The following is a 27,513-nucleotide window of genomic DNA, read 5'->3' as shown; positions in this document are numbered from 1 at the left end:
CAAGGAAGAGTTGCAGCATTTTCCATGAATTCACAAAATTAGGGATGAGGTTTCCTCATGGAAGACAGTGTCCGGTCTCGGAAAACTGAGAATTCTCCCCAGAGAACGGAGTTAAAATGGCGTGAAGAGCCCAGACACTGGGAGTGAGGTAGTGAGACCCAGCAAAGAGCAGGCGCACGTCACGGGTGGCTCACAAATTTGCCTCCCAGTGGCCTTTGCACCTCCCGTGGTCCTGAGCGCGTCGTGGCCAGACATCACCCAGAATAAACCCTTCATTCTTGTAAACCAGGAGGTTTACAACACTATCCACCAAGCCAAACAGGCTAGAGCTATGTATCCTCCTATAGAATAAAAGCCCAATATGCTAAATGTCCGGTCAACCAGTCGCTTAGCTCCACTGGCCAAGACCATGGTCCGGGGTCGACCAGAAATTTCTCTCTGCTTCGTGTTTGCAGACGAGGCCAGAAGAAGCCGAGAAGGTGTGGGAAAGCGTGGGCCAGCAGGCGGCTTCAAGATGGGTTGTTCACGGTCTACGTCAGTGGTCGGCAAACTCATTAGTCCACAGAGCCAAATATCAACAGGACAACGACTGAAATTTCTTTGGAGAGCCACATTTTTTACACTTAAACTATATAGGTAGGTACATTGTGATTAACTTCATTAAGGTACGTGGTATTTTGTGGAAGAGCCACACTCAAGGGGCCAAAGAGCCGCCTGTGGCTCGCGAGCCGCGGTTTGCCGACCACTGGTCTACGTTATATTTTTTTGAGAGGCACTGAGGTTTGTCGACCACAAATAACGATGGAGGCAGGCACGTAGTTGAACGGTGAACACGGGCACGCAGTTGGACGGTGAACACGGGCATGTAGTTGAAGGATGAACACAGGCACGTAGTTGAACGGTGAACACGGGCACGTAGTTGGACGGTGAACACGGGCACGTAGTTGAACGATGAACACAGGCACGTAGTTGAACGGTGAACACAGGCACGTAGTTGAACGGTGAACACAGGCATGTAGTTGAACGGTGAACACGGGCATGTAGTTGAATGATGAACACGGGCATGTAGTTGAATAATGAACACGGGCACGTAGTTGAACGATGAACACGGGCACGTAGTTGAACGGTGAACACGGGGACGTAGTTGAACGGTGAACATGGGCATGTAGTTGAACGGTGAACACGGGCACGTAGTTGAACGGTGAACATGGGCACGTAGCTGAACGGTGAACACGGGCACGTAGTTGAACGAGGAACATGGGCAGGTAGTTGAACGATGAACACGGGCATGTAGTTGAACAATGAACACGGGCACGTAGTTGAACGGTGAACACGGGCACGTAGTTGAACGATGAACACGGGCACGTAGTTGAACGGTGAACACGGGCACGTAGTTGAACGGTGAACACGGGCACGTAGTTGAACGATGAACACGGGCACGTAGTTGAACGATGAACACGGGCACCTAGTTGAACGATGAACACGGGCACGTAGTTGAACGGTGAACACGGGCACGTAGTTGAACGGTGAACACGGGCACGTAGTTGAACGATGAACACGGGCATGTAGTTGAATATACACAGGCACGGAATTGAACAATGAACACGGGCACGGAATTGAACAGCGTTTCCCTCTGGGAAGGGAGGAGAGGAGTCGTCCGCCCAACAGAACATGGCGGGCCGGACCACGGGGCCTGATGTACGCAGTCCCCTCGTCACTGCAGGAACCGGTCCAGCTTTTCCTGGATGCGGGCGAAGGCGTCCTTCCCCATGTAGTCGATGTGGCCCTCCTCCCACTTCCTCCGCTGCTCCTCGGGGCTCAGCGCCCTCACCTTCTCTTCGATGGAGATCTTGGAAATGGAGACGGCCAGGTCCACCTGGGGGAGACGAGCAGAGGGGAGATGTTTCCTGTTTTGTTATTTTTTTTTTAATATATTTCTATTGATTTCAGAGAGGAAGGGAGAGGGAGAGATAGAAACATCCACGAGGAGAGAGAATCATGGATCGGCTGCCTCCTGCACACCCGACACTGGGGATCGAGCCCGCAACCCGGGCATGTGCCCCTGGCTGGAATCGAACCCGGGACCCTTCAGTCCGCAGGCCGGTACTCCATCCATTGAGCCAAACCGGCTAGGGCTGTTTTGTTAAGTTTTTACGAGAGTCCTGGTGCATGAATTTGTGCACGGGTGGGGTCCCTCAGCCTGGCTGGCCATCAGGGCCGATTGGGGACAGCTGGCGGGGGGGAGGGACCGCGGGAGGTTGGCTGTGGGAGTGCCCTGACCACCAAGGGGCAGCACCTGCATTGAGCATCTGCCCCCTGGTGGTCACTGCGTGTCATAGCGACCGGCCAACTGGTCAACCAGTCGTAACAGTTGCTTAGCCATATGTGTATATATATATATATATATATATATATATATATATATATATATATATATATATATATTGGTCTCAGAGAGAGAAAATGAGAGGGATATAGAAACATTAATGATGAGAGAGAATCATGGATCGGCTGCCCCCTGCATGCCCCACACTGGGGATCAAGCCCACAACCCGGGCATGTGCCCTTGACCGGGAATCGAACCCTGACCTCCTGGTTCATAGGCCGACGCTCAACCACCGAGTCACGCCAGCCGGGCTAAATATATATATTTTCATATATTTTTATTGATTTCAGAGAGAAAGGGAGTTAGTGATGAGAGAGAATCATCAATCGGCCGCCTCCTGCACGCCCCCTACTTGGGATCTTGCCCACAACCTGGGCATGTGCCCTTGACCGGAAATCGAACCCTGACCTCCTGATTCATAGGTTGACACTCAACCCCTGAGCCACGCCAGCCAGGCTAAATATCTATTCTTTATAAGCCACTCCGACTCTGGCATTTTTATTATAGCAGCTCCAGGAGACGAAGACACATGATTAATGCAAACGCTCATCCTAAGTCTAACGCCCAGCTACGAAGCCATATTACCTATTCCTTAAAGACCAAATCGTGTTATTAGATCTTCATTCGAAAAAAGAAAACAAACATTAGCAATCGCTTTCATTGAATGCATCCATGGGCCCAGCCAGTGTGGCTCAATGGTTGTACGTCAACCTATGAACCAGGAGGTCAGGGTTCGATTCCCGGTCAAGGGCACATGCCCAGGATGTGGGCTCGATCCTCAGTAGGGGGCGTGCAGGAGGCAGCTGATCCATGATTCTCTCTCATCATTAATGTTCCCCCCTCTTTCCCTCTTCCTTCCTCTCTGAAATCAATAAAAATATATTTTTTAAAAAAATAGCATTAGCCCTAGCCGGTTTGGCTCAGTGGATAGAGCGTCGACCTGAGGACAGAAGGGTCCCAGGTTTGATTCCGGTCAAGGGCATGTACCTTGGTTGCGGGCACATCCCCAGTGGGGGGCGTGCAGGAGGCAGCTGATGGATGTTTCTCTCTCATCCAATGTTTCTAACTCTCTATCCCACTCCCTTCCTCTCTGTAAAAAAATCAATAAAATATATTTATTAAAAAAAAATAGCATTGACCTATAAACCAGGAGGTCACAGGTTCGATTCCCGGTCCAGGGCACATGCCCGGGTTGCGGGCTTGATCCCCAGGTGGGGGCGTGCAGGAGGCGGCCGATCCATGCTTCTCTCTCCTCATGGATGTTTCTCTCTCTCTCTCTGTCCCTCTCCTTTCCTCTCTGAAATCAATAAAAATATACTTAAAAATAAAAGATTCCCCCCCAAGTTCTCCAGCCTTTAGACAACGAATGATTTCAGACAACGGATCGCTGGCTTTTGATGCTCTTCCAGTTGAATTTAATTTTGCAAAAACAGCTTTGAGAGAGAGAACGAGCGTGATTATGAAGGAAGGACAGGAGAGAGAGAACGGAGTAGGCACCCAGGGTGGAGAGAAGACGGACGGACGGATCGCAGGCACCACGAGAGGCAGATAGAATCTATTTCAACAAAGTGAGTTAACAGCTGGTGGGTGCATGAGGGGAGCCCCAGGATAGGCAGAGAGCGACCGGTAGAAGCCGTGAGCGAGCCAAGGACGGGGGTACTACCTCCAGGGCATCCTCAGGCCTGGGGTCCCTGCTGACATTCACAGGGGGCTCCTGGTGTCGTTCCTCGCATTCCTCCGACCGGCCACCTCCTGTCTCATCCGCTGGCTGCTAAAAACACAACCACCCATCGTGAGTCAGGGCTCGGCTTTGGCGAACTGTAGTCATTTTTTTTAAATATATTTTTACTAGAGGCCCGGGCAGGAGCATCACTCCTATAGCTCCCTCCGCCCCCCGCCCTCTCTCTCAGAGCAGGCTATGCAAATGAACCCGCCATCTTGGTCGGGTTCATTTGCATACTCACTCCTGACTGGCTGGCGAGCGTCGCGGAGGTCCGGTCAATTTGCATATTTCTCTTTGATTCGTGTAGGTTGATTTCACAGAGGAAGGGAGAGGGAGAGGCAGAGAGAAACATCCATGAGGAGAGAGAATGAAAATCAGCTGCCTCCTGAATGCCCCCTACTGGGGATGGAGCCCGCAACCCGGGCCTGTGCCGTGACCGGGAATCGAACCCTGACCTCCTGGTTCATAGGCTGATGCTCAACCACGGAGCCACGCCGGCTGGGCTCATGGCCTTCCTATTTTCCGAGCGAGGAAACCTATTAAGAAAGTTGATGGGGCCCAAATGGTGTGGCTCAGTGGTTGAGCATCAACCTATGAACCAGGAGGTCATGGTTTGAGTCCCAGTCAGGGCACAGGCCCGGGTTGGGGACTCGATCCCCAGTAGGGGGCGTGCAGGAGGCAGCCGATCCATGATTCCCTCTCATCACGGATGTTTCTCTCTCGCCCTCTCTGAAGTCAACATATCTATATATATAAAAGCCTAAGCGACCAGCCAACCAGCTGGAAGCTATGACGCGCACTGACCACCAGGGGGCAGATGTTTCTGTCTCTCTCTCTCTATCCCTTCCTCTAAATCAATAAAAAATACACGGAGCGGCCAGATGATGATGATCTCTGGACGCATAATCATCTGGCCACTCCGTGTCTGTCCTATAGAATAAAAGGCGAATATGCAAATGGTCCCCTCGACCGGGAGTTCGACCAGCAGGCAGGCCGGCCAACCACCCACGTCCCCTGCCCCTGGCCAGGCTGGCCGGACCCCACCCATGCACGAATTCATGCACCGGGCCTCTAATATATATATAGACACTGAGTGGCCAGGTTATTATGCGTTCAGAGATCATCATCATCTGGCCACTCCGTGTAAAAGAAAAAAATCCTAGACATAAAACACAGGGCATTTTTGGGGCAGTCAATAGGCACGCCAACCCAACCATGACCCCTGACCCCCGAGCGAGACGGCCGTGCTTAACTGTTTCAATGAGCTGCACCGCGGTGGTCTGGGTCTCTGTGACGTCAGCCAATTGGGGAAAAGGTGGTGAAATCGGCTCAGGCATCACTCCAGCGGAAGCCTCGATTTCAGGGCGACCTGTCGTCTGTTATTAAAAAAAAATAAAGAAATAAATAACAACGTGAGGTTAGCACAGACCTTCATGCAGACGAACAGAGCTCAACGGAAAACAGGTCATTTATTTTTTTTTTTCCTCTGCCTCCAGGATGGAAAGGGGGTTCGATGAGGGAGAGAGAGTGATGGTCACCAATACCTCCATCTCCTTCTTCGTCTGGGGCTCACGCCCCACACCTTGTCCTAATGTCCTTGTATCTACATGGGGCCATGACTAACTCTTTTAAATATATATATATATACTTTATTGATTTCAGAGACAAAGGGAGAGGGAGAGAGAGAGAAACACCCCCGGTCAAGGGCACAGGCCCGGGTTGTGGGCTCCATCCCCAGTAGGGAGCGTGCAGGAGGCAGCCGATCCATGATTCTCTCTCATCATTGATGTTTCTATCTCTCTCTCCCTCTCCCTTCCTCTCTGAAATCAATAAAAATATTTTTAAAAAATTAAATAAATAAACATGAATGGAAAAAGATCCTTGGGTCCCCAGTAGGGGGCGTGCAGGAGGCAGCCGATCCATGATACTCTCTCATCAGTGATGTTTCTCTCTCTCTCTCTCCCGCTCTCTCTCTCTCCCTTCCTCTCTGAAGTCAATAAAAACACATTTTTAAAGTAAATAAATTAAATTAAATAAGATGAAAAAAATTAAAATAAGAGATGTATTGTGAACCACAGTAAAAACAAACAAACAAAAAACAATAAACAATAACTTTCTAAAAAAGAAAAAAAAAAAAGACCCAGTCCTGGTTGGTTTGGCTCAGAGGATAGAGCATTATCCTGTGGACTCTGAAGGGTCCTGGGTTCGATTCCCGGTCAAGGGCACATGCCCGGGTTGTGGGCTCCATCCCCAGTAGGGGGCGTGCAGGAGGCAGCCGATCCATGATTCTCTCTCATCATGGATGTTTCTCTCTCTCTCTCTCTCTCTCCCTCTCTCTCCCTCTGTGAAATCAATTATGTATATTTTTTTAAAGGACACTTTAAAAAGTAAACAAATAATAAATTTTTTTTAAAAACCCACCCATGGGCGGACTGGAGGAGGTCAATGGGGGGAAAGGGGTGATTACGTAATACTTTCAACAATAACCATTTTTAAAAAGTCACTACAATAAAGCAACCTGCTTTATAGCAGGAAAAAAAAGCAAAAAAAAAAAAACATTAACAAAAAGACAAAGACACCCCACAAACCTTTATTCCCCTCCCCCTACTGGGTTAAAAAGAAATTAAAAAAAATAATAAGTTGGGGGAGGGAGGGGAGGGGAAAAAACCAAGACTTGATAAATTCTAGAAATGGCCAGCAGGGGGCAGTGATAGTACATAGCTCATCCGAAGAGGACCTGGGGTTGAAATAATGAACTATACGGCAGATACGGTAAAACCGTCCCAACCTCGTCGCTGTTACAGACCCATGCTCGTCAGGAAATATCCAAGCAATAGAGGTTTTTTCCAAAAATATACACGGAGTGGCCAGATGATGATGATCTCTGAACGCATCACCATCTGGCCACTCCGTGTCTGTCCTATAGAATAAAAGGCGAATATGCAAATGGTCCCCTCGACCGGGAGTTCGACCAGCAGGCAGGCCGGCCAACCGCCCATGTCCCCTCCCCCTGGCCAGGCTGGCCGGACTCCACCCATGCATAAATTCATGCACCGGGCCTCTAATATATGTATCTACTTCTATATCTATATCTATATCTATATCTATATCTATATCTATATCTATATCTATATCTATATCTATATCTATACCTATACCTATACGTCTATCTCTATCTCATCTCTATCTCTATCTCTATGTCTATATCTATATCTATTTCTATTTCTATATCTATCTATATCTATATCTATTTCTATATCTATATCTATTTCTATATCTATCTATATCTGTATTTCTATATCTATATCTATTTCTATATCTATTTCTATATCTATCTCTATCTCTATCTATATCTATTTCTATTTCTATATCTATATCTATTTCTATATCTATCTATATCTGTATTTCTATATGTATATCTATATCTATATCTATATCTATATCTATTTCTATATCTATTTCTATTTCTATATCTATTTCTATTTCTATATCTATATCTCTATCTCTATCATCTATATCTATACCTATCTATATCTATCTATCTATACACACACACACTGAGTGGCCAGGTTATTATGCGTTCAGAGATTCAGAGATCATCATCATCTGGCCACTCCGTGTATGTTTATTGATTTCAGAGAATAAGGGAGAGGGAGAGGGAGAGGGAGAGAGAGAGAGAGAAACACCGATGATGAGAGAGAATCATGGATCGGCTGCCTCCTGCACGCCTTGAGCCCGCAAACCGGGCATGTTCACATGCCCTTGACTGGAATCGGACCCGGGACCCTTCAGTCCGCAGGCCGATGCTCTACCCACTGAGCCACACCAGCTAGGCCTTCCTTGTTTTTTTTCTTTTCTTTTCTTTTCTTTTTTTAACTCTTGTTACAGGCCTGGCTCCGTAGTGGCCGGAAGAGAGATCCATTCTACATACAGCCTAAGAGGTTCGGGGCAGATTCCTGGAATTCCTAGAGCCCGCTCACGCCCTAAATTTAACTCACCCCGGGCATTCCTGGGCCAGAGACGCATGCCCTGGACTGGAGAGCTCCCTGGACGAATACCAGGAGGGAGGAAAAACCAGCAGAAAAACTCCCTTTCTCTTCACTGTCCAAACCTTGAAGGTCTTTCCAACTTGTCTGGGTCGGCCTTGATCCCATTATAATTAGTTATTTTTTAAAATATATATATATTTTTCATTGATTTCAGAGAGGAAGGGAGAGGGAGAGAGAGAAACATTGATGATGGGAGAGAATCATAGATCAGCTGCCTCCTGCATACCCCCTGCTGGGGATCGAGCCTGCAACCTGGGCCTGTGTCCTGACTGGGAATCGAACCCGGGACCCTTAAGTCCGCAGGCCGACGCTCTGTCCACTGAGCCACACCAGCCAGGGCTCTACAATGTTTTAAAACATATTTCTTTATCGATTTCAGAAAGGAAGGGAGAGGGAGAGAGAGAGAGAGAGAAACATCGATGATGAGAGAGAATCATGGATCGGCTGCCTCCCGCACGCCCACTACGGGATGGGGATGGAGCCTGCAACCTGGGCATGTGCTCTGACTGGGAATCGAACCCGGGACCCTTCAGTCCACAGGCCAATGCTCGATCCACTGAGCCAAACTGGCTAGAGCTGCAGCCAAATATTTACTTAAAAATTTTTATTGTAACTTAATTAGCAAAGCTCTTTATTTCTCTCTCTCTCTCTCTGTCTCTCTCTCGTTCTCTCTGTCTCTCTCTCTCTTTCTTTCTTTGGCTTTCTTTTTTCCCCCTCCCTCCCATACCAACCCGGCTATTTAAAAATATTATTTTTATTGATATTGATAAAAAGAGGAAGTGAGAGAGAGAGAGAGAGAGAGAGAGAGAGAGAGAGAGAGAGAAACATCGATGAGGAGAGAGAATCATGGATCGGCTGCCTCCCGCACGCCCCCTACTGGTTGGGGATGGAGCCTGCAACCCGGGCATGTGCCCTTGACCGGGAATCGAACCGTGACCTCCTGGTTCCTAGGTCAACGCTCAACCCCTGAGCCACGCCGGCCGGGCCCAATGCCCGATTTCCCATCTCACCTTTCTGTGTGGCGTGCTGGTAGATACGTCTTCCGAAGGGGCTCTTTCAGACGAACGTGGGGTCTCCTTCCCTACCGTGGCCGGCTCCAGAGGGTCCCCAGGCGTGGCCTCTGAATTTGCCCACGGCCCCTCGGCACGAGGGGCTCCATTTGCACACGGCACCTCCATGCGAGGGAGGGAATCCTGCACACACACACAAAAAATGGACACAATTATTAAGGTTTCCTTATGACTTTCTAACTCTCAGACTGACCTCAGAGCCCTAAGACCCATCCCATCCTCGGATTGGGGAAGGCTCCCCGACTTCACTATCCCTATTTATTCAACACTAGAGGCCCGGTGCACAAAATTCGTGCACAAGGGCGGGGGGATGTCCCTCAGCCCGGCCTGCACCCTCTCCAATCTGGGACCCCTCAGGGGATGTCCGACTGCCGGTTTAGGCCTGATCCCTAAACCGGCAGTCGGACATCCCTCTCACAATCTGGGACGGCTGGCTCCTAACCGCTCGCCTGCCTGCCTGCCTGCCTGATTGCCCCTAACCACTCCCCCGCCGGCCTGATTGATGCCTAACTGCTCCCCTGCCACCATGATCGTCCCCAACTGCCCTCCCCTGCCGGGCCGATCGCCTCCAACTGCCCTGCCCTGTGGGCCTGAGGGGACTGGTGGGACTCCGGCTGGATGAGGCGGGGCTGAGGGGACTGGGCGCCGCCCTCTTGTGGCTGTGGGCGCCGCCATCTTGTGAGGGCGTGGCAGTCAATTAGCACATTCCCTCTTTATTGGCCGTGGGTGCCGCCAGCTTTGTGAGGGCGTGACGGTCAATTAGCATATTCCCGCTTTATTAGATAGCGCTAGAGGCCTGGTGCACGAATTCCTGCACGGGTGGGCGTCGCTAGGCCTGGCTGGTGATCAGGGCCAATCAGGGCTTGCCGGTGAGGGAGAGAGATGGGGGGAGGGACCATGGGGTGATCGGGGCCTGCTGGTGATGGGGGGAACAGGGTGTGGGAAGATGGCTGTTGGAGTGTACTGACCACCAGGGAGCAGCTGCTGCATTGAGTGTCTGCCCCCTGGTGGTCAGTGCACGTCATAGCAACTGGTCGACCTGTTGTTCCAGACATTATGGTTGTTCAGTCCTAACGGTCGCTTAGGTTTTTATATATATATATAGACTAGAGGCCCGGTGCACGAATTCGTGCACCTGTGGGGTCCCTCAGCCTGCCCTGCAGGGATCGGGCTGAAACCGGCTCTCCGACATCCCCCGAGGGGTCCCGGATGGCGAGAGGGTGCAGGCCAGGCCGAGGGACCCCACCGGTGCACGATCGGGGCTGGGGAGGGACGCGGGAGGTCGGCCAGCCGGGGAGGGACCGTGGGAGGGCTCCAGGGCGTGTCCAGCCCGTCTCGCTCAGTCCCGATCGGCCGGACCCCAGCAGCAAGCTAACCTACCATTCAGAGCGTCTGCCCCCTGGTGGTCAGTGCACATCATAGCAGGCATTTGAGCAGCCTTAGCATCTCATTAGCATATTACGCTGTGATTGGTTGAACGGCCGACCAGATGACCAGACACTTAGCATATTAGGCTTTTATTCTATAGGATGTTAGGTCTGAGCAAATAATTGTTTGGTCATCTGTTTGTTTTAGATACATTTTTATTGATTTCAGAGAGGAAGGGAGAGCAAGAGAGAGAGAGAGAAACATCCATAAGGAGAGAGAATCATGGGCTGGCTGCCTCCTGCACGCCCCCTACTGGGGATCGAGCCCGCAACCCGGGCATGTGCCCTTGACCGGGAATCGAACCCTGACCTCCAGGTTCCTAGGGTGATGCTCAACCACTGAGCCAGGCCGGCTGGGTTTGACTCTATTCTCAACTCTTGTATTCCGAGGGAATCCCCCACTTACCGTGTGTCCGGGAGATGCACGCCGTGGCTCGTCCGGGATGCTCCGTGGCTCGTCGGGAAAGTTCTGTTTTGCGTCCGGAATGTTCCGTGGCTCGTCCAGGATGCTTCCATACAGAGGCAAGATGCTCTGGTGGTAGATGTTCCACCACAGGTTCAGGAAGCTCACCTGGTGCTGGGCGGCCGCCCCAGGACCCTCCTCCAGCACCGAGCCCGTCCGCGGGTTGTACTTGTAGCTCCATGGCTTCGTGGGCCCCAGAAAGTGGACGACCTTTGCCCTCGAACCGAACCTGAGAAGGAAACACGGAGGCGAGTTCCACGGGAACGTGGCCGGACACGTTCAAAAGGCAACCAACAGCCCGGCTGGCGTGGCTCAGGGGTTGAGCGTCGACCTAGGAACCAGGAGGTCAGGGTTCGAGTCCCGGTCAAGGGCACCTGCCCGGGTTGCGGGCTCCATCCCCAGTAGGGGGCGTGCAGGAGGCAGCCGGTCCATGATTCTCCCTCATCATGGATGTTTCTCTCTCCCTCTCCCTTCCTCTCTCTGAAATTAATATATATATATATATATATATATATATATATATATATATATATATATTAAAGCAACCAACACCAGAGGTTCGTCAAAAACTTATCTCAGGCCGAAACCGGTTTGGCTCAGTGGATAGAGCGTCGGCCTGTGGACTGAGAGGTCCCGGGTTCGACTCCGGTCAAGGGCATGTACCTTGGTTGTGGGCACATCCCCAGTAGGGGGTGTGCAGGAGGCAGCTGATCGATGTTTCTAAGTATCTCTCTCCCTTTTTGTAAAAAATCAATAAAATATATTAAAAAAAAAACTTATCTCAGAATGAAGAGAAAAAGAAAAAAAAGAATAAAAATAAATAAATAAGGCCCTGGCCGGTGTGGCTCAGTGGATAGAGCATCGGCCTGCGGACTGAAGGGTCCCAGGTTCGATTCCAGTCAAGGGCATGTACCTTGGCTGTGGGCACATCCCCAGTGGGGGGCGTGCAGGAGGCAGCTGATCGATGTTTCTCTCTCATCATCGATGTTTCTAACTCTCTATCCCTCTCCCTTCCTCTCTGTAAAAAAAATCAATAAAATATATTTTTAAAAATAATAAATAAATAAGAAAAAGATTTAAGAAAAAAGAAAATAAAAACACATCTCATGGGTTATTCACAATTGTGGACTGAGCACGACATTATCTTGTCATTATTTCACTTAAAGATACATTAATTATTCACTTAACTATGTATGCATGTGTGTCTGCATTTATATGTTTACTTATACATTTAAAAATATAACCATCAGCAGCATTAACTTTCTAAATACCAAGAAACAAAACCATCACCCAAACCATTGGGATCATCTCCAAAACTGGAAAAATAAATCAAGAGTCTTATAAAAACGGTGATTAGCCCAGTTTCAGTGGTTGAGCGTCAACCTAGGAACCAGGAGGTCACTGGTTCGATTCCCAGTCAAGGCACATACCCAGGTTGTGGGCTCCATCCCCAACCAGTAGGGGGCGTGCAGGCGGCAGCCGGTCCGTGATTCTCCCTCATCATGGATGTTTCTATCTCTCTCTCTCTCTCCCTCTCCCTTCCTCTCTCTGAAATCAATTTTTAAAACAACAGGGACAAAAAAAATAGCTTTTATAATACATAATGCCAGCTGCAAACCAAACGTAAAAAATCAAAAACTTTTTAAAAAGGCTTCTTTTACAAGATTATCCATTTCCCCTGCTCAATCTTTTCCTATTTTCTGCATTATCACCTCATCCAACACTCAGAAACATTTTTATTTACTTACTAGGGGCCCGGTGCATGAATATTCGTGCACGGGGGTGGGGGGTCCCTCAGCCCGACCTGCACCCTCTCTAATCCAGGAATTTCTGTCTGTCTTTGCAATCATAGGAGCGGATTGTCTGAGACCCCAACCCAGTGTGGTTTGGTGCTCACAGAATAATAGAGGTCTTTTTTTTTTTTTCGTTGCTCCATTGGTGGAGATTTCCTGGAAGTTGCAAGATATCTTCCCTTTCATATTTCCTCGACGCTCTGACTTTACGTATGTCTCTCACCTCTGTTTTCCCTCCATCCCCCACCCGCAAAGGGAACTTGCTCCAGGCTCACCTTGCTCTAGCGTCTAGGACCCGTGGTCGGCAAACCGCGGCTCGCGAGCCACGTGCCCCAATCAGATTGAGGACGTTTTTAGCAGAGGCCAGCTTAGGAGTACCCTAATTACCGTATTTTCCGGCGTAGAAGACGACCTTTTAACCCAGGAAAACCTTCTCAAAAGTCGGGGGTCTTCTACGCCGGAAAATACGGTAACCCACCCATCATTTGGCAATAACTCGCTTTAATTCTAAATTGTAAATACCGTATTTTCCGGCGTATAAGACCCCCGACCTTTGAGAAGATTCTCCTGGGTAAAAAAGTCATCTTATACGCCGGAAAATACGGTAAGTTAATAACAATGTACCCCCCTATATAGTTTAAGTTTAAAAAATTCGGCTCTCAAAAGAAATTTCGATCCTTGTACCATGGATATTTGGCTCTGTTGACTAATGAGTTTGCCGAGCACTGAGCTAGGAGATCCGTCTGCCACCAGAACTACGATTCCCAGAATTCCTGCTGCTCCCCAGACTCTTCGTTTTCCCTTCCTGCTCTGTCTCTGTCCCAAGGCCTCCCGCTCTGCCAAGTCCTCCACGCTCCCAGCTCTCCCTCTCTGCTCTCTACCTGGTGCCTGTGTATGCAAATTAACCCACCATCTATGTCGGGTTAATTTGCATACTCACTCCTGATTGGCTGGTGAGCGTAGCGGAGGCACGGTCAATTTGCATGTTTCTCTTTTATGATACAGGCTTTCTTCCTTGGGTCAGTGGTTTTTATGTTTGGTTTGGTTTTGTGTTCCATCTCCTCCAACTTCTCCCCTCGGGCAGCCATCAGTTTGTCTCCTGTGTCTGAGTCTACCTTGTTTTTTTGTTGTTGTTCATTTTTGTTTATTTGTTCATTGGTTTTATGTTGAGATTCCACATAGAAGTGAACTCCTCTGCTATTTGTCTTGCTCTGTCTGACTTATTTCACCGTCTAGGTCCACGCACGCTGTTATCAATGGTAAGCTCTCGTTCCTTTTCATGGCTGAGTAATATTCCACTGTGTCAATGTCCCGACGGCTTCTTTTTTAAAAAAAAATATATTTTATTGATTTTTATACAGAGAGGAAAGGAGAGGGATAGAGAGTTAGAAACATCGATGAGAGAGAAAAATCGATCAGCCGCCTCCTGCACACCCCCCACTGGGGATGTGCCTGCAACCAAGGTACGTGCCCTTGACTGGAATCCAACATGGGACCCTTGAGTCTGCAGGCCGACACTCTATCCACTGAGCCACACCGGTTAGGGCGTATCACGGCTTCTTTGTCCACTTGTCTATTGGTGGACACCTAGCTGGCTGTTGTCAATAATGTTCCATCTCCAGGAGGGGGCGAGCAGGAGCCAGCCGATCCATGATCCTCTCTCATCTACACTCATAAAAGGGTAAGATGCCAATTGACCGTACCTTCGCGACGCCCACCAGCCAATCAGGAGCGAGTATGCAAACTAACCCAACAAAGATGGTGGGTTGATTTGCATACACAGGTGGGTTAATTTGCATACACAGGAGCCGAGCAGCCAGGGGCTCCTAGTTATTCATGTTTCTCTCTCTCTCGTTCCCTCTCGTTCCCTCTCCCTTCCTCTCTCTGAAGGTCCACAAAAACATGTTTGAAAAATTCAAAAGCTGCCCTGGCCGGTGTGGCTCAGTGGATGGAGCGTCGGCCTGCGGACGGAAGGGTCCTGGGTTCGATTCCGGTCAAGGGCATGTACCTTGGTTGCGGGCACATCCCCAGTGGGGGGCATGCAGGAGGCAGCTGATGGGTGTTTCTCTCCCATCGATGTTTCTAACGCTCTCTCCCTCTCCCTTCCTCTCTGTAAAAAAATCAATAAAATATATTTTAAACATTCAAAAGCTGATGCAGATTCTGAGCGAGAAGGTCGCTCCAGGGTATCAGGCCCGGGACCGGGCACGTGCGGGCACTTACTGTCGGAATGCCGGGCTGTAGGTATACGCCGCGTTGCTGCTCAAGTTGTAGGTGAAGGGCAAATGCTTGTGGATGTCGGCCGTGGACCAGCTGCTGAAGAAGCTATTCAGCAAGCCTTGATCTGCCCCTAAAGGATTCACAGAGATGTTAACGTAAAGGAGGGCGTTTGAAGGTCACTCAAGGTCACCAAGCACATGTCTCCTCTCGACCTGCTAAAACATTATTGTTCTCTCAAATCGCGACGTAAATCAACACCATTCCTTTTTACTAATAACCCGCAGAAGTCCTAGCTAGTTTGGCTCAGTGGATAGAGCGTCGGCCCGCGGCCTGAGGGTCCCGGGTTCGATTCCCGGTCAAGGGCACATGCCCGGGTTGCAGGCTGGATCCCCAGTAGGGGGCGTGCAGGAGGCAGCTGATCCATGATTCTCTCTCGTCATGGATGTTTCTCTCTCATTCTCCCTCTCCCTTCCTCTCTGAAATCAATAAAAAAATTTTTTTTGAAAAGAATGTGAATGGCGTTTGAAGGTCATTCAAGGTCACCAAGCACATTTTTCCTCTCTACCTGCTAAAACATTATTGTTCTCTCAAATTGTGACATAAATAAACATCATTAATTTTTATTAATAACCAGCAGTAGCCCTAGCTGGTTTGGCTCAGTGGATAGGGCGTCGGCCTGTGAACTGAAAGGTCCCGGGTTAGATTCCTGGTCAAGGGCACATGCCCAGGTTGCAGGCTCTATCCACAGTAGGGGGCGTGCAGGAGGCAGCCAATCCGTGATTCTCTCTCATTGTGGACGTTTCTCTCTCTTCCTCTCCCTTCCTCCCTGAAATCAACAAAAATACATATTTTTAAAAAAAGAATGTGAGGGGCATTTGAAGGTTATTCAAGGTCAAGCAGCACATTTCTCCTCTCTACCTGCTAAAACATTATTGTTCTCTCAAAGTGAGACATAAATCAACATCATTCATTTGTATCCATTACCAGTAGGGGATACCATGAACACATTACTATTTACGGTATACCATTAATTACTTTTAAAAAAAATCATTTCTTTTATGTATAAACTAGAGTCCCGGTGCATGAAATTCGTGCACGGGTAGGGTCCCTAGGCCTGGCTGGCGATCAGGGCCGATCTGGGCCTTCCTTCATTCTACACTGCCCCCTGGTGGTCAGCGCACGTCATAGCGAGCGACCGAACTCCCAGTCTCCCAACGGGACACTTTGCATATTAGCCTTTTACATATATAGATAAATTGATTTCAGAGAGGAAGGGAGAGGGAGAGAGAGATAGTAACATCCATGATGAGAGAGAATCACGGATCGGCTGCCTCCTGCACGCCCCCTACTGGGGATCGAGCCCGCAACCCGGGCATGTGCCCTTGACCGGAATCGAACCCGGGACCCTTCAGCCTGCAGCAGGCCGACGCTCTATCCACTGAGCCACACCCGCCTGGGCCCCATCCCGTTTTTTTTGTTGTTGTTGAAATTTTCATTCATTCCCAGGCACGGGGAGGAGGGGCATGGGGCAGGGGTCTGGGGTTCCCCCCCCCCCAAACTCCCAGCTCTCCCCCACGCACCATCAAAGCTGCCGTGGTCCGAGGCATGCCTCAGCAGGAGGCCGTGGGTGTGCAGAGAAGGTCGGAAGACAAACACCCCGCTGTTGAAGCAATCGGGCCAGCCCGGGTCCGGAGCGGCCGATAACTCGCCCCTCTCAAACAGCTCGTCAATGTTGCGAAGCACCTGTCAATCAGAGCAGGGGAAACCTGTAGCCACGCCCCCCTCCTGTGACTTCTGGTTTCACAGGGGAGGCAATGAGGGAGGGGCTTGAGGGCGGGCCAGACCGTGTTGGCTCATGGCAACCTGTCCCTCAGAGGAGGTCTGAGCCCCGGGCCGGCTGCTCTCACTACAGACAAAAAAAAAAAAAAAAAAATGGCCAATCAAGTCCTGGCTGGTGTGGCTCAGTGGTTGAGCGTCGACCTAGGAACCAGGAGGTCATGGGTTCGATTCCCAGTCAAGGGCACAGGCTGGGGTTGCAGGCTCGATCCCCAGTAGGGGGCGTGCAGGAGGCAGCTGATGCATGATTCTCTCTCCTCATGGATGTTTTTCTCTTTCTTTCTCCCTCTCCCTTCCTCCCTGAAATAAATAAAAAATATTTTCAATAGTAAAATAAATTAATTAATAAATAACATTTAAAAATCTTGCCCTAATTGCATGTTGAATTGCGATTCCTGCCTGACTGGAGTGACTCAGTGGTTGAGCATCAACCTACAAACCAGGAGGTCACGGTTCGATTCCCGGTCAAGGGCACATGCCCGGGTTGTGGGCTCGATCCCCAGTAGGGGGTGTGCAGGAGGCAGCCGGTCCATGATTCTCTCTCCTCATGGATGTTTCTCTCTCTCTCTCTCCCTTCCTCTCTGAAATCAATAAAAAAATATTTTTTTAAATAAGAAAAATTTAAAAAACAAAAATAAATAAAAATAAAAAATATTTTCCTGATTGCATGTTGAATTCCGATTCCTGCCTCAAGAGCTGGTGTGGCTCAGTGCTTGAGCATCGACCTATGAACCAGGAGGTCACAGTTCGATTCCCGGTCAAGGGCACATGCCAGTGAGTGGGTGCGGGAGACAGCCAATCAGTGATGTTCCTTTCCCATCGATGTTTCTATCTCTCTATCTCTCTCCCTTTCTCTGTCTCTAAAAATCAATTTTAAAAAATATTTTTTATCAAAAGTCCAACCAGGAATCCCAATTCTATATGCAATCAGGGCAAGATTTTCTTTATTATTTATTTATTTATTTTGTAATGACTGTTTTGTGTAGATGAAATAATGTGGTTATCAACCCCTCCTAGGGAGAAAAAAAAGGTAATTTTAAGTCACTCACTACAGGGTTCGTGGAGATGTTAGACTTGATTTTTAAAAATATATATTTTTATTGATTTCAGAGAGGAAGGGAGGGAGAGAGAGAGAGAGAGAGAGAAACATCCATGAGGAGAGAGAATCATGGACCGGCTGCCTCCCGCACGCCCCCTACTGGGGATGGAGCCCGCAACCCAGGCATGTGCCCTTGACCGGGAATCGAACCCTGACCTCCTGGTTCCTAGGTCAACACTCAACCACTGAGCCACGCGGGCTGGGCTATTTTTTTATTTTTATTTTTATTTTCTGTAGTGATTCTGTTTTGTGTAGATGAAGTAATGTGATGGTTTATTTGAAACCTTGGTAAAAAACATAATTTCACCTCGCTCACTACAGGGTTTGTGGGGATGCCATACTTAATGTTTTGTTGTGTTTCGTTTTGAATCTTCACCTGAGGATATTTTTTCCCATTGATATTTAGAGAGAGTGGAAGGGAAGGAGGGAGGTAGAGAGAGAGAGAGAGAGAGAGAGAGAGAGAGAGAGAGTAAGAGAGAGAGAGAGAGAGAAACATTGATGTGAAACACATCAATTGGTTGTCTCCATCATGCACCCCCAGTGGGGATTGAACTTCCAACCCAGGTACATGCCCTTGAACAGGAATCAAACCTAGGACCCTTCAGTGACCCAGAGGACACTCTGACTCCTGAGCTTACCAGCCAGAACGAGTTTTTGACAGAATAAATTTCGATGTTAACGACAGATCCATCCCTGGTCGGTTTGGCTCAGTGGATAGAGCATCTGCCTGTGGATCAAAGGGTCCCGGGTTCGATTCCCAGTCAAGGGCATGTACCCTCAGTTGCAGGCTCCTCCCCGGCCCGGGTCCTGCTCGGGGCGTGTGCAGGAGGCAACGCATCGATATGTCTCTCTCACATCGATGTTTCTCTCCGTGTTTCTCTCTCTCTTCCACTCTCCCTAAAAATCAGTGGAAAAATATCCTCAGGCGAGGATTAAAAAAACACACAACAATAAATTTAAAAAAAAACAAAATAAAAAAAATAATAGAAACTATATACATAAAAGCCTAATATGCAAATTGTCCCCGCGGGAGTTCGACCGGGAGACCAGGCGTTCAACCGCTCATTATGACGTGTGCTGACTACCTGGGAAGGGAGGTCCCGGCCAGAAGCCGGAAGGCCCCAATCGGCCCTGATCGCCAGCCAGGCCTAGGGACCCTACCCATGCACGAATTTCGTGCACCGGGCCTCTATCCTATCTAATAAAACGAGTAATATGCAAATTGACCGTCACTCCAACACACAAGATGGCTGCCCCCATGTGGTCAAAGATGGCTGCCCCCATGTGGACACAAGATGGCCGCCACAAGAAGGCCAGCAGGGGAAGGCAGTTGTGGGCGATCAAGTCTGCAGGGGAGGGCAGTTGTGGGTGATCAGGCCGGCAGAGGAGGGAAGTTGGGGGTGACCAGGCCTGTAGGGGAGGGCAGTTAGGGGCGATCAAGCCTGCAGAGGAGGGCAGTTAGGGGTGACCAGGCCTGCAGGGGAGAGCAGTTAGGGGCAAACAGGCTGGCAGGGACGTGGTTAGGGGATGATCAGGCTGGCAGAAGCGGTTAGGGGTGATCAGGAAGGCAGGCAGGTGAGCAGTTGGGAGCCAGCAGTCCTGGATTGTGAGAGGGACCCCAGATTGGAGAGGGTGCAGGCTGGGCTGAGGGACAACCCCCCCCAACCCCCGTGCACGAATTTCATGCACCGGGCCTCTAGTAAATAATAAAACAAAAAATAAAACACACACACAACAGTTCCATGTTCCCTAATGGGAACCCTCCCCCCAAGGTAGCAAGCCTGCTGAAGGGGGGGGGGGGGGTAGGAGGCATGGTGTGTGAAGGGTTTCTCAACAAGGGCACCATCTCGCTCCCAGAATCCCGGGGTGCCTACCAGCGTGTCTGCATCCAGAAACACACACTTGCTGTAACGGGTGAGCGTCCAACAGTGAAGTTTGGTGAGGGTGACGCCGAGCTCGGGCCTCTTCAGGAAGGCCAGGCGGACGTGGTCGGCGCTGTCCATCAGATTGACCTCAACGACCTCATCGAATACCCTCGAAAGAAGAGCCCTAGAAGAGACGTTTGCCAAGAAACCAGGAGACACCCAGCTGGTTGCGTGTGAACCTATGAACCAGGAGGTCACGGTTCAATTACCCGGTCAGGGTATGTGTCCGGGTTGCAGGCTCGATCCCCAGTAGGGGGCGTGCAGGAGGCAGCCGATCCATGATTCTCTCTCATCATGGATGTTTCTCTCTCTCTCTCCCTCTCCCTTCCTCTCTGAAGTCAATAAAAATATATATTTAAAAAAAACAGAAGATGTAGAGAACCATAAAACAGTGTATATCCCCTTCCCTGCTCAGAAACAGGAAACATAAATCCTATTTTTGTTTTGTTTTTTGTTAATCCTCTCCTGAGGATATGTTTCCATTGATTTATAGAGAAAATGGAAGCAAGGGAGAGGGACAGACAGGGAGGGAGACATATCGATGTGAGAGAGACACATTGATGGGTGGCCTCCTGCACGAACGGGGACCAGGGCCCCGGCCAGGGAGGAGCCCGCAACCGAGGCACGTGCCCTTGACCGGAATAGAACCCAGGACCTTTTGATCCACAGGCTGATGCTCTATCCACTGAGCCACACCAGCGAGGGCCAGAACTGTCTTAAGAGAGACTGGTTCAGGGTAGCTCTAAGGAAGTCCCTCTCTTTGCAAAAGATGTGGTGGTGAGCTGGTAGCCACCAACCGATGTTCGCTGCCATATGTTTTTTATTTTTATTTTTTGCTTTCTGTATTCGAAGCCACATTGTTGGTTGCGTACAAGTTTGAGACGCCAATGGGGAAGGATCCTACCTTTGGTCAACATGAAATCTGCCTCTCTTTCAAAGTGTTTATTTATTTCTGGTTAAATTAGATTTTGGAATAACTTGGAGTATCTTGAGATGACAGAAACCCGAGGAAGAGCTATAGAAAGGTGGGAGCGTGGCAGATCCATACAGGGAGCCAATCTCTCCATCACTCATCCATCCATCACCCATCTAACTCTATCTATCATCTATCTATCCATCACCCATCCATCATCCATCTAACTATATCTATCATCTATCATTTATTTATCCATCCATCCTATCCCTATCATCTATCTATCCATCACCCATCCACCCAACTAACTACATCATCTATTTATTTATCTATCTATCCATCCTATCTCTATCTATCTTCTATTTATCCATCCTTTCTTTCTACCTATCTACCTATCTCTCTATCTATTATCTATCCAACCATTCTCTGAACTATCTATTCATCTATCATCTCTATATTTAGCTATTAATCATCTATGTCTCTATATTTATCTATGTATCTATCCATTAATCCATCCATCCATCCGTCCATGCATCCATCTAACCATCCATACACCCACACATCCACCATCCTATCTATCTATCTATCTATCATCTATCTATCTATCTATCTATATCTATCTATCATCTATCTATCTATATCTATCTATCTATCTCTATCTATCTATCTATCTATCTATCTACCATTCATTTCTTCATCTATCCATCCATCCATCATCTATTCTATCATCTATCATCTATTTATGTATCTATGTATCTATCTTTCTAACTATGTATCATCTATTCTATTTATCTATTCTATCTATGTATCACCTCTATATTTAGCTATTAATCATCTATGTCTACATCTCTATATTTATCTATGTATCCATCCACCCATCCATCCATCCATCTAACCATCCATACACCCATCCATCCATCCATCCATCTTATCTATCTAGCTATCTGTCTGTCTATCTATCATCTATCATCTATCTATCTATCTATCATCTCTATATTTAGCTATTAATCATCTATGTCTATGTCTCTATATTTATCTATGTATCCATCCATCCATCCATCCGTCCATCCATGCATCCATTTAACCATCTATACACCCACACATCCAACATCCATCCATGCATCCATCATCCTATCTATCTATCTATCATCTATCTATCTATATCTATCATCTATTTATGTATGTATGTATCTATCATCTATCTATCTATCATCTATCTATATCTATCATCTATTTATGTATGTATGCATGTATCTATCTATCATCTATCTATCTATCTATCTATCTATCTATCCATCCATCCATCCACCCACCCATCCATCATCTACCCATCCATTCCATGATGGCCAGCGCTCTAGGACCACCACGATCTCTGGGGGACCCCCGCCCGCTTGAGCGTAGGAGACGTTGCTTCTACACAAGGAGGAGCCAGGTGGGCACAGGTGTGTCCCCGAGTCTTACCTGAGCAGGCGGGACACCTGAGGCGTGATCAGCACCACCAGCGGCCGGGTGGCCCGCTGGTCCCTCAGCGACTGGCCCAGGACCAGGGCTCCCTGGCAGTAGGTGTCGCTGGTGGCCAGCGTCACAAAGGCCTGGTCAGACACTGCGGGTGAGGACAGAGACACCCGTCACATCCTGGCGGCTCTCAGGGGACGGCGGGGTTCAGGGGCCACACCTCTTCCTCTCTCTCTTTTTTTTAAAATATATTTTATAGATTTTTTTACAGAGAGGAAGGGAGAGGGACAGAGAGTTAGAAACATCGATGAGAGAGAAACATCCATCAGCTGCCTCCTGCACGCCCCCTACTGGGGATGTGCCCGCAACCAAGGTCCATGCCCTTGACCGGAATCGAACCCGGGACCCTTCAGTCCGCAGGCCGACGCTCTACCCACTGAGCCAAACCAGCTAGGGTGGTCAACGTCCCTATTTCATTTTATTTTACTTTTTTGTTAATCTTCACCCGAGGATATTTTTTCCATTGATGTTTTTATTTATTTTTATTATTATTTTTCAAATGACTAGTGGCTGACTTTTTATTTATTTATTATTTTTATTGATTTCAGAGAGGTAGGGAGAGAGAGAGAGAGAGAGAAACATCCATGAGGAGAGAGAACCATGGACCGGCTGCCTCCTGCACGCCCCCTACTGGGGATGGAGCCCACAACCCGGGCATGTGCCCCTGACCGGGAATCGAACCCTAACCTCCTGGTTCATAGGTTGATGCTCAACCACTGAGCCACCCCGGCCAGGCTGATTTTATATATATATATATACACACATACATATTTATATTTAGAGAGAGTGGAAAAGAGGGAGAGGGAGAGACACAGAGAGAGAAACATTGATGTGAGAGACACATTGATTGGTTGCCTCCCACATGCACGCATCCTAACGGGGGTGGGGATCAAGCCTGCAACCCAGATGGGTGCCCTTAATCGGGAATCGAACCCAAGACCCTTTGGTGGGCAACCACTGAGCAACACCAGCCGGGGAAACAATGGGCTTAAAAAAAAAAAAGTCCTGGCCGGTGTGGCTCAGTGGATAGAGCATCAGCCTGCGGACTGAAGGGTCCCGGGTTCGATTCCAATCAAGGGCACATGCCCGGGTTGTGGGCTCGATCCCCAGTAGGGGGCGTGCAGGAGGCAGCCGATCCATGATTCTCTCTCCTCATGGATGTTTCTCTCTCCTTCTCCCTTTGACTATATTTAGCAAAACCACCCTCCTTTGAGAAATCGAGGGCAGGTCAATACTCACACCAGGAAGATATTTTTATTTAAAAAGAAAATAACTCTTTATATGGTACCTTTGATTGCTTTTTGATTGACACTCTTACTTATACACATGTTGGGTTTATTGTTAATATGGGAAATAAAGAGAACATTGTTCTGTAATATTATCCCTCTGTGTTTAATAATAAAATTCAAGAAAAAAAAAAGAAAGAAAGAGGAAGGAAGGAAGGAAGGAAGGAAGGAAGGAAGGAAGGAAGGAAGGAAGGAAGGAAGGAAGAGATTGAATGGATGGTTGAATATGTGGATGAATAGATGCATAAATGATTGGATGGATGGATGATAGATGCACATGGATGGATGGATGGATGGATGGATAGATGCATAAATGGATGGATGGATGGATGGATGGATGGATGGATGGATGGATGATGGATGGATGGATGCATAAATGGATGGATGGATGGATGGATGGATGGATGGATGATGGATGGATGGATGCATAAATGGATGGATGGATGGATGGATGGATGGATGGATGGATGGATGATGGATGGATGGATGGATGGATGCATAAATGGATGGATGGATGGATGATGGATGGATGGATGGATGCATAAATGGATGGATGGATGGATGGATGGATGATGGATGGATGGATGGATGCATAAATGGATGGATGCACATGGATGGATGGATGGATGGATGGATGGATGGATGGATGGATGCATGCATGGATGGATGGATGCATGGATGGATGGATGGATGGATGGATGGATGGATGGATGGATGCATGGATGGATGGATGCATGGATGGATGGATGGATGGATGGATACATAAATGGATGGATGGATGGATAGATGGATGGATGCATAAATGGATGGATGGATGGATGGATGGATGGATGGATGGATGGATGGATGCATAAATGGATGGATGGATGGATGCATAAATGGATGGATGGATGGATGATGGATGGATGGATGGATGGATGCATAAATGGATGGATGAACATGAATGGATGGATGGATGGATGGATGGATGGATGGATGGATGATGGATGGATGATGGATGGATGGATGGATGCATAAATGGATGGAAGCACATGGATGGATGGATGGATGGATGGATGGATGATGGATGGATGGATGCATGGATGGATGGATGCATGCATGCATGCATAAATGGATGGATACATAAATAGATGGATGGATGGATGGATGGATGGATGCATGCATGGATGGATGATGGATGGATGGATGGATGCATGGATGGGAGGGAAGGAAGGAAGGAAGGAAGGAAGGAAGGAAGGAAGGAAGGAAGGAAGAGAGGGAGGGAGGGAGGGAGGGAGGGAGGGAGGGAGGGAGGGAGGGAGGGAGGGAGGGAGGGGGAGATAGGGAGGGAGAGAGAGAGAGAAAGAGAAAGAAAGAAAGAGAAAGAAAGAGAGAGAGAAAGAGAAAGAAGGAAGCAAGTTAGGAAGTTGGAAGGAAGGAAGGAAGGAAGGAAGGAAGGAAGGAAGGAAGGAAGGAAGGAAGGGAGGGAGGGGAACTTCCGCTCCTCCACTCACCGGGCATGGTGCGGTGCGAGGCTCCGTGCGCCCTGGGCACCCACGTGGAGCCGTGCGCCCGGGCGCGCTGCGTGGAGCGTGGGGCCCGCGGCCGGGCCTAGCGCACGCGTCCTCTCCAAGCGACCCGCGCCGAGCTCCAGGCCTGCGGGGCACACCCGTGGCTGCAGCTCCCACCCATCGCCCGCTCCACGCGCCGTGCCACCTGCGCTCCGTGGTGCGACCTCCGTGGCCTCTGCGCCCCACGCCCCCCCTCCTCCGCGCTCCGGGGTGGGGATGGGGATGCGGGGCAGCCTCTGTCTTCCGCCCGGGCTCCCCTCACCCCCGTCCCCCTGCGAGTCCTCTGCCTCCCGCTGCGCCCCGCCCCTTCGGTTCGCTCCAGGTGGCCTCGTCCCCCCAACCCGGCCCAGTGCCCCCACCCCGCCCGGTTACCTCTTTGAACTTAGATCCACCTCTGCGCCTCCCCTCGCCCCTCCTCTGCACGCGGGCAGCCCCTGCGCCCTCCTCCCCGGATCCCCAGCCGCGCGCAACAAGTTTCCACGCCCCCCCGCACCCCCTTAAGTCTCCAGTTACCTCCTGCGCGCGCGCGCCGCGCTCTCGGGTCGCCTGGGTGTCTCGGATCCGTGGTGTCTCCTCCCCCAGCGCCTCGCCTGCGTTCTGGCGGCCTCTGGCTCCGCTGGCCCTGGGAGGCCCTGTGTCCAGGGGCCCCGCGATTGGCCGCTGTCCGGAAGCCCGGTCCCGCCTCCAAACCGGCCCCGCGCGCGCGCGCAGGGGGGTCTCCAAGCCTCGCCGCCCGCGCCCCTGGCGCCCCAGCCGGCGCGCGCCGCCTGCTGCCTGCCCGGGGAGGGGCCCGCGATGCCTGACATTCCAAACCCAGCCCCTGCCCACCCCCCACCCTCCCTGAGGCGCTGAATCCTGGCGTCCCGGGTTGGTTTCTAAGTTGGGACATTTAACCTTTAACCAGCCGGCCCTAAAGCAAATGTTTGCAGTGGCCTCAGGGTCTGGGCGCCAGGCCAGCCTGGCGCACGGTCCGCAGGGAGTGATCTGGGACCTGGCAGAGATGGAGTGACCTTGTTGGAGGCAGGGTGAGTGGAGGAAAGGGTCGTGGGTGCAGGAATAGAGGAGTGAATGCACGCAGGAGCAAACGGGCCGGCCTGGCGTGGCTCTGTGGGTGAGTGTGGATCTGTGAACCAGGAGGTCGAGGTTCCATTCCTGGTCAAGGGCACATGCGGGGGGGGGGGGGGGGGGGGGGGGGGAGGTTGTGGGTTGTGGGCTCGATCCCCAGTAGGGGGTGTGCAGGAGGCAGCCGATCCATGATTCTCTCTCCTCATGGATGTTTTCTTTCTTTCTCTCCCTCTCCCTTCCTCTCTGAAATCAATAAAAGGTTAAAACAAACAAAAACAGCAGGGGTGAATGGGTGGGTGAGTAAATGAATGAGTGAAAGCATGTGTGTGGGAGTCACTCATTCACCCACTCATTGACCCATGCAAGCATCCATTCACACATTCACTCATTCACCAACTCCTTGACACATACAGGCATTCACTCATTCATTCATTCACTCACTTCTTGATCCATTCACTCATTCATTTATTCACCCACTCATTCACTCATTCATTCATTCAACCACCCATTGAACCATGCACACACACACATTCACTCATTCACCCACGCATTCACTCATTCATTCAAACACGCATTGACCCATGCATGCATGCATTCACTCATTCATTCATTCATTCACCTACTCCTTGACACATACAGGCATTCACTCATTCATTCACTCACGCTTGACCCATGCACTCATGCGTCCACTCATTCATTTATTCATTCACACATGCATGCATTCACTCATGCATTTATTCATTCAGACATTCATTTATTCATTCAACTCACTGACTCATGCATGCATTCACTTATTCACTCAATTGGTGAATAAATGAATGAGTGAACACGTGTGCATGGGTCAATGAGGTGGTGAATAAATGAATGAGGGGATGTATGTGTGCATGAGGGGATGAGTTGGGTGAATAAATGAATGAGTGAATGCATGTGTGCATGGGTCAATAAGATGGTGAATAAATGAATGAGTGGATGCATGCATGAGCCAGTGAGTTGAATGAATAAATGAATGTCTGAATGAATAAATGAATGAGTGAATGCATGCATGTGTGAATGAATAAATGAATGAGTGAATGCATGCATGTGTGAATGAATAAATGAATGAGTGGACGCATGAGTGCATGGGTCAAGAGTGGGTATATGAATGAATGTGTGAATGCAAGCGTGCATGGTTCAATGGGTGGGTGAATGAATGA

At 49.4% G+C, this 27,513-nt stretch overlaps 1 protein-coding gene across 3 annotated transcripts; it reads right to left on the bottom strand.

The window, feature by feature from the left end:
• On the bottom strand, positions 1-25,890 carry GYG2 (glycogenin 2). Of its 3 annotated transcripts, none has more exons than XM_079766090.1 (11): positions 25,769-25,890; positions 25,199-25,340; positions 22,366-22,507; positions 19,941-20,115; positions 16,712-16,874; positions 15,135-15,261; positions 11,062-11,347; positions 9,169-9,351; positions 5,363-5,485; positions 4,050-4,157; positions 1-1,876 (listed from the first exon to the last, which is right to left on the bottom strand). In XM_079766090.1, the coding sequence occupies exons 2-11, from the start codon at positions 25,203-25,205 to the stop codon at positions 1,715-1,717; spliced, it is 1,476 nt and encodes a 491-aa protein (XP_079622216.1). In that variant the 5' UTR covers positions 25,206-25,340; positions 25,769-25,890; the 3' UTR covers positions 1-1,714. The 3 variants fall into 3 exon arrangements, with proteins under 3 accessions (XP_079622216.1, XP_079622218.1, XP_079622217.1); XM_079766092.1 differs by having other exon boundaries at positions 4,050-4,154; XM_079766091.1 differs by lacking the exon at positions 25,769-25,890 and adding an exon at positions 25,628-25,656.
• Between the last annotated feature and the right edge of the window lie 1,623 nt (positions 25,891-27,513).

The sequence above is a fragment of the Cnephaeus nilssonii genome (assembly GCF_951640355.1).
Source record: "Cnephaeus nilssonii genome assembly, chromosome: Y".
NCBI classification, from domain to species: domain Eukaryota; kingdom Metazoa; phylum Chordata; class Mammalia; order Chiroptera; family Vespertilionidae; genus Cnephaeus; species Cnephaeus nilssonii.
Note: the sequence above shows the minus strand (reverse complement) of the source record. Positions and strands in the feature narration are given on the sequence as shown.

Excerpts from the sequence above, each read along its gene's own strand:
- GYG2 (XM_079766090.1), bottom strand. Across the intron at positions 20,116-22,365 it reads CAGGTGTCCCGCCTGCTCAG|GGCTCTTCTTTCGAGGGTAT; the intron begins GTAAGACTCGGG and ends CGTCTCTTCTAG. Across the intron at positions 1,877-4,049 it reads GGCCTGAGGATGCCCTGGAG|GTGGACCTGGCCGTCTCCAT; the intron begins GTAGTACCCCCG and ends CGTCTCCCCCAG.